This window comes from Meleagris gallopavo, chromosome Z (assembly GCF_905368555.1).
Source record: "Meleagris gallopavo chromosome Z, MGAL_WU_HG_1.1, whole genome shotgun sequence".
NCBI lineage: Eukaryota > Metazoa > Chordata > Aves > Galliformes > Phasianidae > Meleagris > Meleagris gallopavo.
The window spans coordinates 34,180,288-34,194,685 of NC_139435.1; the positions used below are offsets into that span (position 1 = coordinate 34,180,288).

At 43.1% G+C, this 14,398-nt stretch overlaps 1 protein-coding gene across 2 annotated transcripts in view; it reads left to right on the forward strand.

Moving 5' to 3' along the window:
- Positions 1-8,784: 8,784 nt before the first annotated feature.
- The window catches only part of FOCAD (focadhesin), a 94,635-nt gene continuing 89,021 nt past the window's right edge, over positions 8,785-14,398 (forward strand). Inside the window, exons 1-3 of one of the 2 annotated variants that reach the window (XM_085212923.1) lie at positions 8,785-8,929; positions 9,475-9,552; positions 12,466-12,554. In XM_085212923.1, the coding sequence (XP_085069049.1) occupies positions 12,498-12,554 (57 nt within the window). In that variant the 5' untranslated portion in view covers positions 8,785-8,929; positions 9,475-9,552; positions 12,466-12,497. Of the gene's footprint in view, positions 8,930-9,028; positions 9,366-9,474; positions 9,553-12,465; positions 12,555-14,398 lie in introns of those variants that run through there. The other variant, XM_085212924.1, reaches the window with a different exon arrangement.

Sequence of the window (14,398 nt, forward strand, 5' to 3'; positions counted from 1 at the left end):
ATGAAAATCTTGAGGGTTCCAGACTGTTGTTTTCAAATGCAGCCATAGGAACTGTTTACTCCAGAGAGCTCAGGAAAAAAAAAAAAAATTTAGTCTAATTCTTTTGTGTTTATGAAAAAAAAAGAGTGCTAAAATAAAAATTTGGTCTGTCAGCAAGAATGAATGTACTGGGAGGACCAAGGAGACTGATACTAATCCACACTTCCCTTCGCAACAGAAGCATCATCTGCCATTGTTGTTTCTTCTATGCAGCCCGACTCTGGCTGCAGGGAAGCAGAGAAGAGTGGTGACTCTGTGTAGAACCCAAGGCTACATCTCTACATCTGTGTCACAGTTCTGTCCATACAAAATTTGGCCCTGAAGTTTGTACTCAGCACAGGAATTCTCAGTATTGCCCTTCACTTCAAATTGGAAACTACCTATAAAACAAATCCAATTTCAGAGCTTTTTGAACACAGAGAAACAAAAACCATTATTGGCATATTTTGTAAATTAAGCCTTTTATTCATGACATTCAAGTACTGCTTCTCTTTCACCCTTGGTTGCAGAGCTACTAGACTATGATATTCTTGAAAGAGAATCATAGAGCATTATTCCAATAACTCTGACATATCTGTACATCTGCAATTAGCAGAATTGTGTAGGCATATTACTCTGAGTTGAGCTATCCAAGAAATTAAAGTTACCAGATGACTACTAGGACATTAGGCAAGTTGATAGTGAAGCCTGTAAGATTAATCTCTTGAGATAAAATGAAAAAAGAAAAAAAAATTTTTTTTTTTTCAAGTGGATACCTTTATGTTTCAAAACATAAAAAGTGCAGTTGAGGCATAAAACAATATAAAACACATTCTTAAATGTAAGCTTGAAGTCTGCTCAGATCTTGCTCTTGTGCATTGTGTACGTTAAAGAAGAATGCAGTTTGTTTTTTTGACATCACTTGTACCCCAGTCTTGTATCATAGTTTGCTGTAGCTGGTAAAGTTTTATCTTGAATAAGAAATTTCTCTCATTTTCTAAAATGTACTAAGAACTTGATATAGCTGCAAGCATTACTACTCCGTCATACTCAAAGAATAAGTACAAAACTACTCATTGGAGTAATTTTTTGTTTTTTGAATATGATTTTCAGACAAAATTGAATCTATATATTATATGCTAGTGAAAAATATACACATCTCTGCAATCTCCCCACATCCAAATATCTCAAAAGAAAAATGCTGCCAGAACTAGACTGAGTATCTTACCTCCACTTTATTTTACTGTAGTTTTGTTGTAAAGCTATATGTAATTTTTTTCTCTTCTTTCCTTGAGCTTTCCACCTCTGAAATGGGATAAAAATATTGCAGTTAGCATCTGAACAGTGGCTCAAAATTTAACATTACGTATTACTTCCCCATGTTAGTTTTGAACCATAACTGTGCCTTTGATCATATTCAGGATGTCACAAAGTGATGCTATGAGTAAAATTAGATCCTGTCCATTACTTCGTTCAACCTTTTGACCATAGAACAGGAACACCTAATATGGCAATTCCCATGTCACTTGTGTTATTATGCACTTCAAGCCTCAAGATTTCTGACTATGCAAATGCATTTCTAAGATTACAGGAAAAGATACAGATGTTAAACAGACTCCAGCAGAACTACATTTGTTTACAGCAGCTGAAGATCTTTCTAAAAGCTTCATGTAATTACTAATCAGCAATTTTTATAAGGTATTGAAAATATTTATCTAAGTTAATATTGGGATAGACTGTGCAAGTTTTGTTCAAAAATCAATTCAGAATTAGGACATTTTAAATGTCCTAATTTAAATGTTACAAGATAACAAGCACATTTCCTTGTGGCCAGTCTCTTCAGAAATTCCAGATTATTCCCAAAGCCAATGGCAGCTTCACAGACAGGAGCAATGGAACCAAATGAGAGCTTTTCAAAAACAACAGACCACAAAATAAAGGAAATATTTAAAATGAACTTGCACAGTATTAAAAGCTTCTTCAGATTCCCTTTATCTTAGCCATTCATGTCTAACCAATCAAAATCTGCTTGCAGTTTTCATTCTTATGTGCTCAAATCCAAAGTCAGATTAATAAATGGGTAAACGTATAAGTAATAGAAGATTGCTCAGACAGATAAATGATTTAGCAATGTCACTCAAAAGTAAGAGCAAATGACAGAAATACTGAAGGAGTAGAAAGAAAATTTTCTCATGCAACATGCAGCAGGCATCAGGGCCTCCCCCCTCTAGCTCCACAGCAGAGATTCAGGAGCTGCATGCCAGCATAACCCACATGCTGAGCCTCACCAAGCTTACTATGCAGCTTCCCCTGTTCCTGGCTAGATCTTATGACGTGCAGGCTTGACTTCTGCCTGCATCCAGATTCACCACATCACTGGGGATAGCTGTGTCTGACCCTGGCCACCCTCATCAGCCTTCCCCCCCAGAAACTGTGGGACTCCTGCTGTATCTGCTCCTTGACTGCATGTAGAGCCTTCTTACTACCAAAAAAACTGCTGATTACTGTGAGCAACTATGTACCCTCAGCTCCATCCAGGAAATGGTGATCCCAAGTACTCATGATCTCAAGGATGCGAGGTTTATTAATGTTTTAATTACAGCACACCTGGTCATAGCTACACTGTTGGATGAACAGCAAACAGAAAATATGTTACATTATATATCTGAACGTTCTTTTGAAGATGTACAAATATTATCTTCCAAAAGGGCTAGGACTAAAAAGGGCTTTATCTGTCTCTTTCACATTTAAGTCAGCCTGTGCAAAACCTAAGCGTCTTTCTCCTGTCAGATAAAAAAAGCTGCAGGCGTGGAAGGTCCTGACCATAACAAGAAAGCTGAGGGTCTGCATATAGTAAGTGATGCAGATCTCTGCTGTTCAGGACCTCTCAGTGCCTAGCAAGGAGAAACAGAGCCTAGTGGCAGGATAGGGTGGGTGATAAGCTCATGGGTGTCTAACTTTTTGGCTTGCCTGGGCTGCACTGAATCGTGAAGAATTGTCTTGGGCTGGATATACATAGGTCGCTCTGAAGTTAATGCCTCCTGTGTATTTTCATGGAAACTACAACAGAAAGGAGCACAATAACACTATTTAATAGAGCAAATTCTCAGCTACAAAACACTGTTTTTCATCATAGTCACCACCATTAGCTCTACATTTTCACCAGTGATCAACAAGAGCCTGCAAGCTGCACTTGTAAAAACCTATACCAGCCGAAGTGACCCACAGTTGCAGTCGTCACTGGTGAAACACATAACTCACTGCCTCACAGTGCTCACATCCACTGTTTCATCCTCCATAACATCTCATTTCAGGAACTGGAAAGTGGTAGTCCTGTCTGGCAGCAAAATCCAACCTGAGATCTACTTTTATGCTCTTCTGTATAATAGATAGGCCAGATTATGACTAGCAGGAAACAACATTGGAAACACCTCCCAGAGGCATCACATTTCTTTCAAGTTTGACTAGTGAATACAGATTTGGCAGCATAATCTGCAGCTAGTACGAGTGGCTTTGAATTAAACCCAATTATAACTCTGGCACTGATGCTGCCTTAATGACTCCCAAGAATTCCTTTTGTAGGAAGACTCTGGAAGCTGAGGATACTGCTCAATGGAACTATTTAAAATATATCTCAAAAAAAGCCAGTCTCCAGGAGACCTGCAAGTTGGGAGATAAAACAAAAGCATATTCATGAATTAAAGCATGTGCATAAAGAGATTTTCTGCTTCTTTTTTTTTTTTTCTGCTTCTGAAATCTGAACACAGAAGAAAAAGATATTAAAACAGATAGAGACCATAGGACAGTAAATGGCTCCATATGGATTAGATAGATCCCTTTCTTCTTAAGCCAGAAACAACTACCAATGAGCTACCAAAAGCCCCGTCTGAGCATGTTTGGGTTGCGTTTTTACTGCCTTGACTCATCAATATCCTCAGATGACTCAGGAAACTCAGAATTTTGAATAACATGGGGAATTAGGCACCACAGTTAATGAATCCAGAGAACAAATGTGATATCCCTGATATCTCAGAGTAAGCGTGAAGCCACTCTAGTTATACGCTTCACAAAGCATGACGCTTCTCACAATAAACTAAAAGAATCAGACTCTTCAGCATAAAAAAATAAAAAAAATACAAAATACAAAAATTAAAAAAAAAAAATCAAAAGGATATGTGGTCCTTTTCTCTTGAGAGACCTCGTAGCAATTTTCATATAATTGAAAGCCATTTTGGGCAATAGCAGACTTTTAGTATTATACCAGTGCTCTCCTTTCCGGGTGTTGTGGTTTAATACTACTTGGGAAGTTTGGATGTGGAGAAGATAGGGCAAGACAATTGCCAGCAGTCCCTCAGCCTCACTTTCTCTTGTCCTTTCTATAGAGCTCAAGAGCTGATTACAATAGCTCTTTAGTGTGTTAAACATTTGTGGGATGTTCAAACCAGCGTGATCCTGTTTGCTATGTGTTGTAAAAGTGTTTCAGGTTATGTTTAAGATTAAACAATTATTTAAGAGTATCATCCAGAAATCTGCCCCAAGGAAATATATTTCTGAATGGCAGGGAGTGTAGGATGGTATGAGCAGGCGTTTAGAGCAGCGGGCACCCTACAGCGTTTGTAACTTCACTTCTGAACAACTGCAGACTCATGAAAAACAAGTGGAATATTTGGAAAAGGTCTGCAGTTACCCTGGTAATCCTAAAGAGATACAAATCTCTGCAGCATGCTGGGGCCTGACCCATGCCTACCAACTTCTGTTCAACATTATTCAGCATCTTCAAGGGGTAGAGAACACTTCTGAATCTGATAACAGTACAGCAGAGCCTCCAATTCCAATGACAGACTGCAGCAACTCCAATTCCCGCAACAGGTTCCATGGTTGCTTTGAGCATTGTGACAGACCCTAGTGTCACTCCAACCTTCATAGTGAGCACTGCAATTGCTCCTGCTACAGGTCCTGTGTCTGTTTCATATATTGCGATGAGAAAAAGAAAAAAATTCCTCCTGAGGGAGATGTAACGTGCCCAGAGATACAGTCCTGTGGCTGCTCCACTCCCTACAAAGAGCACTGTGGCTGCTCCAACTCCTGTGACAGGCCCTGCGGTTGTTCTGACTTTTTTGACATACCCTACAGTTACCCTAACACTTCTCACGGGCCCTGCAGGTGCCATGACATTCACAATCAATCCTGTGGTCACTCCAATTCCTCCAAGCCCCACACTGGGTGCCAAAATGACTTCTTTGGTTTAACATGGCAGATTGCTGAGCACCACACAGTTGTTCACTCACTCTTTCACTTCCCAGTGGGATGGGGGAGAGAAATGGAGGGAAAAAAAAGAAAAAAAAAAAATTAGAACTCTTGGGTTGAGATAAAACTATTTACTAAGATAGACAAAAGGATAGCAATTACAATGAATATATACAGAGAGAAATGTATATGACAAGTGATGCACAAGCAATTTCTCACTAATCCCCGAGCAATGCCCACCTAGCTCCCCAAGCAGTGAAAGAAAGAGATGAACTCCCATCCCTTTCAAATTCCTTTCTCTTCATGTCATATGGTAAGGAATACCCATTTGGATGGTTTAACTGACCTGTTCTAATTCTGTTCCCTCCTACCTCCTTGGCCCTTTACTGAGAATGGTCTTGGTTCTGTGTAACAGTGCTTAGCAGAAACTATAAACACTGGTGTGTTATCAACATTGTTTTTCTTACAGAACAAAAGCATAACATCATACTAGACACTCTGAAAAAAACAATTCAATCAAAACTGAAACTAGGATACTTAGGAATAAAACAGAGCTGAAACATGCCCAGAGAATTTTTTTGGTTAATACACTTCTGAGATAGCCTTTACCTGTCTGGGCCCGCAGCATGCTAGACATCACAGAATCACAGAATCACAGAATGGCCAGGGTTGGAAGGGACCTCAAGGATCATGAATCTCCAACCCCCCACATAGATGTGATGAAGTGAATCAGGAGCCTTGCAGAAGGCAGTGCTTCACAGGAGTTCATCACTTAGACTATGTCCTCTAAGCCTTATACTTTGGGTTGAAGAAACCTGAATGATATTAATTCAAGTTGTAACTTACAACATCTTCGGGAAATGTGATGGATATGTGGATCAAGGTGTGGAATGCAGTGATCCTGACCAGGTCACCATTGTACACAGATGAGTCGGTGACTCATACAACAGCAGACTCCAGTAGGTGCAGATCTGTGTACTGGTAGGTACTGGTAGGTACAGATAGGTGCTGTACTATGTGTCCAATACAGACCCATGTTAAGCTGCACAGATCTTCTAGCCAAAGGATAACTTCAGCCAGCTCATCATAACAGAAGCATTCTCTTCTGTCACGTCTCTGGAATATATTACAAATTCTCTTATCCTTTTCAACTCAAGATGTAATGTTTCTATATGTGTTTTTGGATTTAAGCCAACATTTAACTCTGAATTTAAGAGCCCAACTGACCAGAAGACAAATGTATGCCACCACCATCCATATGAAAGCCTGGACCAATAATGCCCACATAAGCCAAGTGACAATTGAGGTTCCCCAGACCTTGACACCACAGGCAGATCCAGAGAGGTGTGGAGGAGACCAGGGAAGCCACATCACACTCAGTCTGTTCGCACAGCTTCCATAAGCCAAATATATTGCAGCAAAGTGTTGTGGTGGCAAGACACTATTGTAGCTGTGCAGCACCTTTATGGTGGCATGGCACTGTCTTCCTTCCATGGCACTCCTTAAACCCAAGATGGATTTATGTGGCTGAAAGCAGGGTCAAGACACTTGCTGCCCAAGGCAAGGTGCTGCCCAAAGCCAGCTGTCCAGCCACCCACCAATGGATCACTACCTGTTCCATAGAATCACAGAATCATAGAATTGCTCAGATTGGAAAAGACCTTCAAGATCATCAAGTCCAACCATGACCTAACCATACTACCCTAACTTTAACAATCCACTGCTAAATCATGTCCCTGAGCACCACATCAGTTTTTAAATACATTGAGGGATGGCGACTCAACCACCTCCCTGGGCAGCCTATTCCAGTACTTAACAACCCTTTCTGTAGTTGTTTTTTCTGGTATCCAACCTAGACCTGGCACAACTTGAGGCCATTTCCCCTTGTCCTGTCACCCATCACCAGTAAGAAGAGACCAACCCCACTCACGCTGTAATCACCTTTCAGGTATTGGAAGAGAGCAATAAGGTCTTCCCTCAGCCTCCTCTTCCACAGATTAAACAGCCCCAGTTCCTTCAGTCTCTTCTCACAGGGCGTATTCTCCAAGCCCTTCACAAGCTTTGTTGCCCTCTTTGGACCTGCTCCAGCACCTCAGTGTCCTTCCTTCATTAAGCTGCCCCAAAACTGAACATAGTATGCAAGGTGAGGAATCACCAATGCTGAGTACAGGGGCAGGATCACTTCCTTAGTCCTGTTTACCATTTCTGATGGTAAGCCAGGATGCCATTGGCTTTGGCCAGCTGGGCACACTGCTGGCTCATATTCAGCTGACTGTCCATCAGTACACCAAGATCCCTTTCCTTCAGGCAGCTTTCCAACCACTCCTCCCCAAGCCAGTGGGATTGCCTAGGGTTGTTGTGGCCAAAATGCAGGACCCGACACTTGGCCCTATTGAAACTCATACAGTTAAGCTTGGCCCATCAATCCAGTCTATCCAGGTCCCTCTGTAGTGCCTTTCTACCCTCCGCAGATCAACACTCCACACTCTTTCCCAACTTGGTGTTGCCTCCAAACTTACTGAGGATACACTCAATCCCCTCATCAAGATCACTGATAAAGATGCTGAATAGGAGCGACCCCAGTACCAAGCCCAGAGGGGAAATCATGAGCGGCTGCCAACTCGACTTAACTCCATTGACCACAAATCTTTGGACCCGGCCACTGTTTCACCCAGCAGAGCATATGCCCATTCAAACCGCAGGCAGCCAGCTTCTCCCTGAGAAAGTTATGGGGGACAGTGTCAAAGGCTTCAGTGACATCCAGGTAGACCACATCAACAGCCTTAGCTTTATCCACTAAGCGTGTCACCTTGTCATAGAATGGAATCAGATTTGTCAAACAGGATATATCATTTGTAAACCCATGCTGACTGGGCCTGATCCCCTAAAGGTTGACCTTTAATTGGTCCATGATGGCTCCTGAGATTATCTGTTCCATAACCTTCCCGGGCACCGAGGTGAGACTGATCGGTCTGTAGCTCCTGGATCATTGTTCTGGCTATTTTTGAAGATGGGCGTCACATTTGCCAGTCTCCAGTCCACTGGGACAACCTCGGTTAGCCAGGACTGCCAAAAAATGATGGACAGTGGCTTGGCAACCACATCTGCCAACTCCCTCAGCACCCTTGGGTGCAATCCATCCAGCCCCATGGACTTGTGAGCAGCCAGCTTTGGGAGCTGGTCCAAAACCACCTCAACATGGTTCTATTCTGATCGCCATCCCTACCTACCAGTGCAGGGGGCTGTGTTCCCAGGGAGCAACAAGTCTTACTGTTAAAGGCAAAGAAGGTATCAAGCACCTCAGTCTTATCCTGATCTTTAGTCACCATGTTCCTCTCTGCATCCAGCCTCTTGCTGTTGATGTATTTATAAAAATACACATTGTTGCCTTTCACCTCAGTTCTTTTGGCTTTGGTCTTTCTAATATTCTCTATGACGAACTTCACACAGCCGCACGACTACCGACGCGCACCGACCCCCCACGCCGCCCTTCCTTTCCCCAGGCCGCCCAGGCGGAGCAGCGGGCCAGGCGGCAGCGCAGAAGAGCCCGCCTTCCGAGCCGAGGCGCAGGCGCCCGTACGCACGCAGGCGCCTTTCGCTGCCGGGGCCGCTCGGGGCCCTCGCCGGCGTTCGCCTCCGGGAACTGACCCGGGCGCTGGGCGAGGTGAGGGCAGCGAGGTGGGCGGCCGGGGTCGCAGCTCTCTTCAAGAGTGCGGGTGCGGAGCTTGTAGTCGAGAGGCGGGCTCCATAGTGGCCTGGAGCCTCCCGGCGCAGAGCACCGGCCCCGGCTTTGGCTGTGGGGAACCGCCCTTCCTCTGGGGCGGTGTGCGGGGCCGCCGGGCCCCGTGTCTGCCTGACTGAGAGGCTGACAGGGCCGAGGAACGAGCAGTCACTGACTCTGTCATTACTCAGCGCTTTTCTTTTCTGAAGTCTCCTCATGCTTAGAAGCGCTGAAGTACTGGGTGTGCGCCGCTGTCGTGTCTTCGGGCTGTTAGTGGGTTTTGGGGTCCAAATCAGGAGTGCTGCTTATTCCTGCACCTGGTTGGCGTGTGTGTCCCTGTGAGCTGCCGAGACTCGGGTTGTAACGGGCGCCAGAGGAGGTGAGCAACCCGCTCACGTCCTGCAGTGCCCGGTCACTGACATGTTGCTGTACTATGTTTGGAGATAGATTTGTCACCTGTAACCCATTTTTGTCTCTCCCTTTGCCAGGTGTCCGTGTGTGTGTTGCTGCAGCTGACAGGACCAGCACAACCGTGTTTTTGCCAGTTCTCCGTTAATATAAGCAGTGTGAGTCCTTGCTAGTGGGTGCCTGTGTTCATTCTGCTATTGTTTGAGAGGGTCGCTGGTTTGAAGTGGGAGGCCTTCCTTAAAAGCAAACCACAGCAAATATAAGAAATGTGGTCAAAATGGCAGTTCTCTGTGTTCTGTTATTTAGTTTACCTTAACTTGTAATAGTGACTTCAAGTAAACTTTTAGTATGGACCAAATCCGAACATGTAATGCCAAGAGAACCCTTCTCTGGTTCCACTCTGTAAGTTTTGCATTAGGATGTTTACCATGTCAAAAAGTGGGCCCATGAGAACCTCATAAAGTTCAACAACGCCAAGCGCAAGATTTTGCCCTTGGATCGGGGTAATCCCTGGTATGTGTACAGGCTGGGAGAACTCACGGGGAGCAACAGCCCTGCAGAGAAGGACTTGGGAGCTATGATGGACAAAAAGCTGAACATGAGCCAGCAGTGTGCTCTTGCAGCCCTACAGGCCAAGAGTATAGTGGGCTGCATCAAAAGAGGGGTTGCCTGAGGGGAAAGAGAAGCAATTTTCCCTTCTGAGGCCCTTTCTGGAGCAATATGTCCAGGTCTGAGTCCCCCATCGCAACAAAGACATTGAAGCTCTTGAAGCATGTCCAGAGGAGAGCCTCAAATCTGATCAGAGGGCTCAAGCATATCTCCTACAAAGTCAGGCTGAAGGAGCCAAACTTGTTGGGCCTGGAGAATAGAAGGGTCTAGTGAGATCTCTTTGCATCCTGCTAGTACTTGAAGGGAGCTTATAAGCAAGAGTGACTCTTTGCATGGTTTAATAGTGATAGTACAAGGGGGAATGGTTTTAAACTGACAAAGGGAAAAATTAGGTTGGATGCTGGGAGGGAATTCTTTACTCAGAGGGCAGTGAGGCCCTGGCATAAGGTGCCCAGAGAAGCTGTAGTGCCCCATCCCTGGGGAGACATTCAAGGCCAGGTTGAATGGAGCCCTGGGAAATCTGACCTGGTGGGTGGTTGACCTTGGGCCCAGGAAACAAAGAGTCCTTATCAAGACAAGAACAATGTAACTTGTTAACACTTAGCATTGCAGACTTCTGGCCTGAGAGGCTTCAGGATTTGTAAGGGCCAGTTTATCCCTGCTGGCGTGAGCTATTTTGGCGTGGCTCTAGCAACACGTTAGGAATTGGTTGCTGTGAGAATCTGTAAGATTTTGTAGCGTATCTGTTTTTTATTTGTTTTTCAGCAGGCAGGGAAATGAGACATTGATCACATTGAACCTCTTTTGCAAATGGATGGATTTGATTCAGGGTGACGTTGCTTCCTTTGAAAGATTGTTTTGTGTACAATGCTAACAATCTGTAAGCTGTAAAGTGAAAAGAACAGCAGTATTGGAGTTATTGCTATTAAGGGAGATTCTGCTAGGTGTGGATATTTTTGAGAGGAGCGGAGGGTGGTGGGAGTTGAGGCGATACTATCCCAAATGTTGTAGGGTAAAGCTTTAAGTACTTTTTAAGGTTGTTGCCGGTAGGCCAGAGACTTGCTAACTACCATGAGCTGGGCCTTCCTTTCTTTTGTGCTAAAAATAAGAAATATATAAAAATAGGAAATACTTCTTTATTGTTGCTTTTGCATTTGTTGGAATGATTCTGTAGTAGTTAAGCCAATCATAGGAAGGAGAGAAAGGTGTTGCAAGAAATACTGATGTTTATTCTTACTTATAGAAGTGGCTTGTCATGCTGATTGTCAGCTGTTGCTCCCTGTGAGTTCTCCCAGCCTGTACACATATCTGGGATTACCCTGATCCAAGGGCAAAATCTTGCGCTTGGCATTGTTGAACTGTATGAGGTTCTCATGGGCCCACTTTTTGACATGGTAAACATCCCAATGCAAAGGACAACAGCCATCTCTCCTAAGTGGGATGAAGCAGTTGTTCAGAATTTCATTTAACTAATATCAAGTACTCTCCAAATTAAAATACTTAACCTTAGGAAGGGAAGAAACTTCACCTTTTTGTTTTATTTATTTTCACTGCACCTGTCTTGTCTTACTCTCATTAGATTTTACATCTTCAGTGCAAGGCAGAAGGTTGAGAAAAAAGGTTCTGTGGCAGCAGTGGTGGCAGTGTTAGTTTTTCTTGGTTGTTTTTTTTTTGTTTTGTTTTTGTTTAATTAACTCTAGTTTTTGGTAGTGGTGAGATCCTGTTTTATAAATCATATTTGGAAGTGTCTGCAGCAAGATTTTGGCTGTTGACTCTTCAGTTACTGTTGAAATTTTATATTCATGAAAGTGATAAGCGTTATTTTAGAGTCTTCCTTTTGTGAATAGAATTTGCTGTGGTACATAGTGCATTTGCATATTTCCAGAGTATGATCCTATCGTTTGGAAAATTGGTGCCAATGTTCTGAATGCACTGCACCAATAGCATATGTTGCAATTGAAGTACGCTGTATGCATATTTTGTCTTGGTTCTTTTTGCAAGTGATTAGAGTTAGCTCTTCAGCAAATGCTAGATTGTAGTATTGATTCTTTTTCTTTTTTTAAGGAAGACTTCTGAAATGACTGAAGATGTGTTTATAACAAACGCAACAATTTTGTTGCAGCAGTGGCGTGCAGCAAAGTAAACTGAGTTCTGATTCCTCAAGTTTTGGTTTCCATGTGCTGGAAGATGCATACATATTCAACTTCTAGAGAAATTTGGCTTTTTTTTTTTTTTTGTCAACTGTTCCAATCTCTAACTGCAATTCTGATTTACAGTCTTACAGATGGATTTTTGTTTTATTTCTGCTAATGTGGTAAGCTTAGGAGATGAAAAAAAGTGCTGTAATGTTCACAGCTGCTGTTTAAGCACGCTTAGGCATCATGCTGTTAAGCATGTTTTCTAGCAAATATCAAATTCTATTGCCCAGTCCCGAGCATATTTTTTCTTAATCTGTTTTGCAGGGTATGAGTTAGTGTTCTATGACAGAGCCAAAATGTCGGATGACATCAAGAAGCGGTTTGAATTCCCTAATGCAGTTATTCAATCACAGGTAATTTTTTTTTAAATGTTAAAGAAGTGGAATAATCTGTGAAGACTTTTCTTCGGTTCTGCTATCTGGCTCCAAAGTGGTTTTAAGAAAGACCTTTAGCTTCAAACCAGAAAACCTAAGTAGTTGTTATGCTTAAGATGCAAAAAGAAGCTAATTGCTGTGTCTGTGTAGCCTGAACATAGTACATAATCACTCATCGCCGTGAAATCTCTGCATAAAAATTAGAAGACTTTCAGTCCTGGAAAGTTTAAGTAGGGCCAAATGCTTTTTTAGTAGTCCTGTCAGTTGGGAGAAGCAAAGAGTTACCAGATGTCATGTATGAGGTGGAAGTTCTTGACAATACTTTGTGTAACTGTCTTTAGGATTAATATATTTTTTTCCTTGTGATGACAGCTGAATTACTGCCATCTTGTCTGATCTTAGTAACTCTGTAGAGATTCAGTGTGATCAGCAGACAAAACGCCTTTATTTTCATATCATATGAATAAACATCTGCCTTTAACTTTCTCATTTAAATAAAGTGTTTATCATAATGTCTTTAACAAGCAGCAGGGAAGAAAGTAATACCCTCTGTTTCCAGAGGTTCTGGCTTCCACTTCTATTCTGTGACCCCTCAAAAGCACACTGACATCAGCCGTCCAGGTATTCTAGCTGTCATCAAACATCTGCTCTGCAGATCATTTTACCTGTACAGACAAGGATCAGGAAAGTGAGGGACTTGAGCAGGGTTTTTTAGAAGAAAAGGTTTTACTGATGAATCTTGGAATGTGGTGAGCTAATCTGTGTTTTGACTTCACTATATAGCTCACTTTCTGTTGATAAGCCTTGATAGCCACTTCTGTTGAAGCTTCTTTCTGTTGATAAGCCTTTTTTCCAGTATAATGAAACTTGAATTTTTAAGGACACAGTTGTTTATTTCTAAAGTTTCTGATTGTAGAATGGTTTGGGTTGGAAGGGACCTTTAAGATCACCTAGTTCCAACCCTCCCTGCTATAGGCAGGGACACCTCCCACTAGACCAGGTTGTTCAAAGTCCCATCCAGCCTGGTCTTGAATGCTTCCAGGGAGGGGGCTTCCACACCTTCACTGGGCAACCTGCTCCAGTGACTCACTACTCTCACAGTAAATAATTTCTTCCTATTATCTAAGCCCCAGCTCTCAGCCTGTCCTAGCAGAGAGGTGCTCCAGCCCTCTGATCATCTTCATGGCTCTCCTCTGGACTCACTCCAACAAATCCATGTCCTGTTTGTGTTGGGGCCTCCAGAACTGGATGCAATAATCCAGGTATGGTCTCAAGAGACCAGAATAGTGGGGCAGAATCACCTCCCTTAACCTGCTAGCCATGCTTCTCTTGGAGCAACCCAGAATACATTTGGCCTTATGGCATGCAAGTGCACATTGTTGGCTCATGTCAAGTCTTTCATCAACTGACACTTCCAAATCCTATTTTTCACAGCTGTTCTCAAGTGTTCTCCACCCAGCCTGTATTTCGCTTGGGATTGCCCTGACTCAGGCGCAGCATCTTGCACTTGGCCTTATAGCATTTCATGAGGTTGGCATGGGCCCACCTCTCACACCTGTCTAGGTCCCTCTGTATGGCATCTGTTCCTTACCAAGCTGCACTACTCAGCTTGGTTTCATCTTCAAACTTGCTGAGGGTGCACTCAGTCCTACTGTACAGACTGCCTACAGAGATGTTAAATAGCACTGGTCCCAACACTGATCACTGATGAAAGCCACTCATCACTGGTCTCTACTTGGACACTGCGCTGTTGACCACGACTCTCTGAGTGTGACCATCTAGCCAATTCTTTACCTAGAGAATGGTCCATTCATCAAATCCAT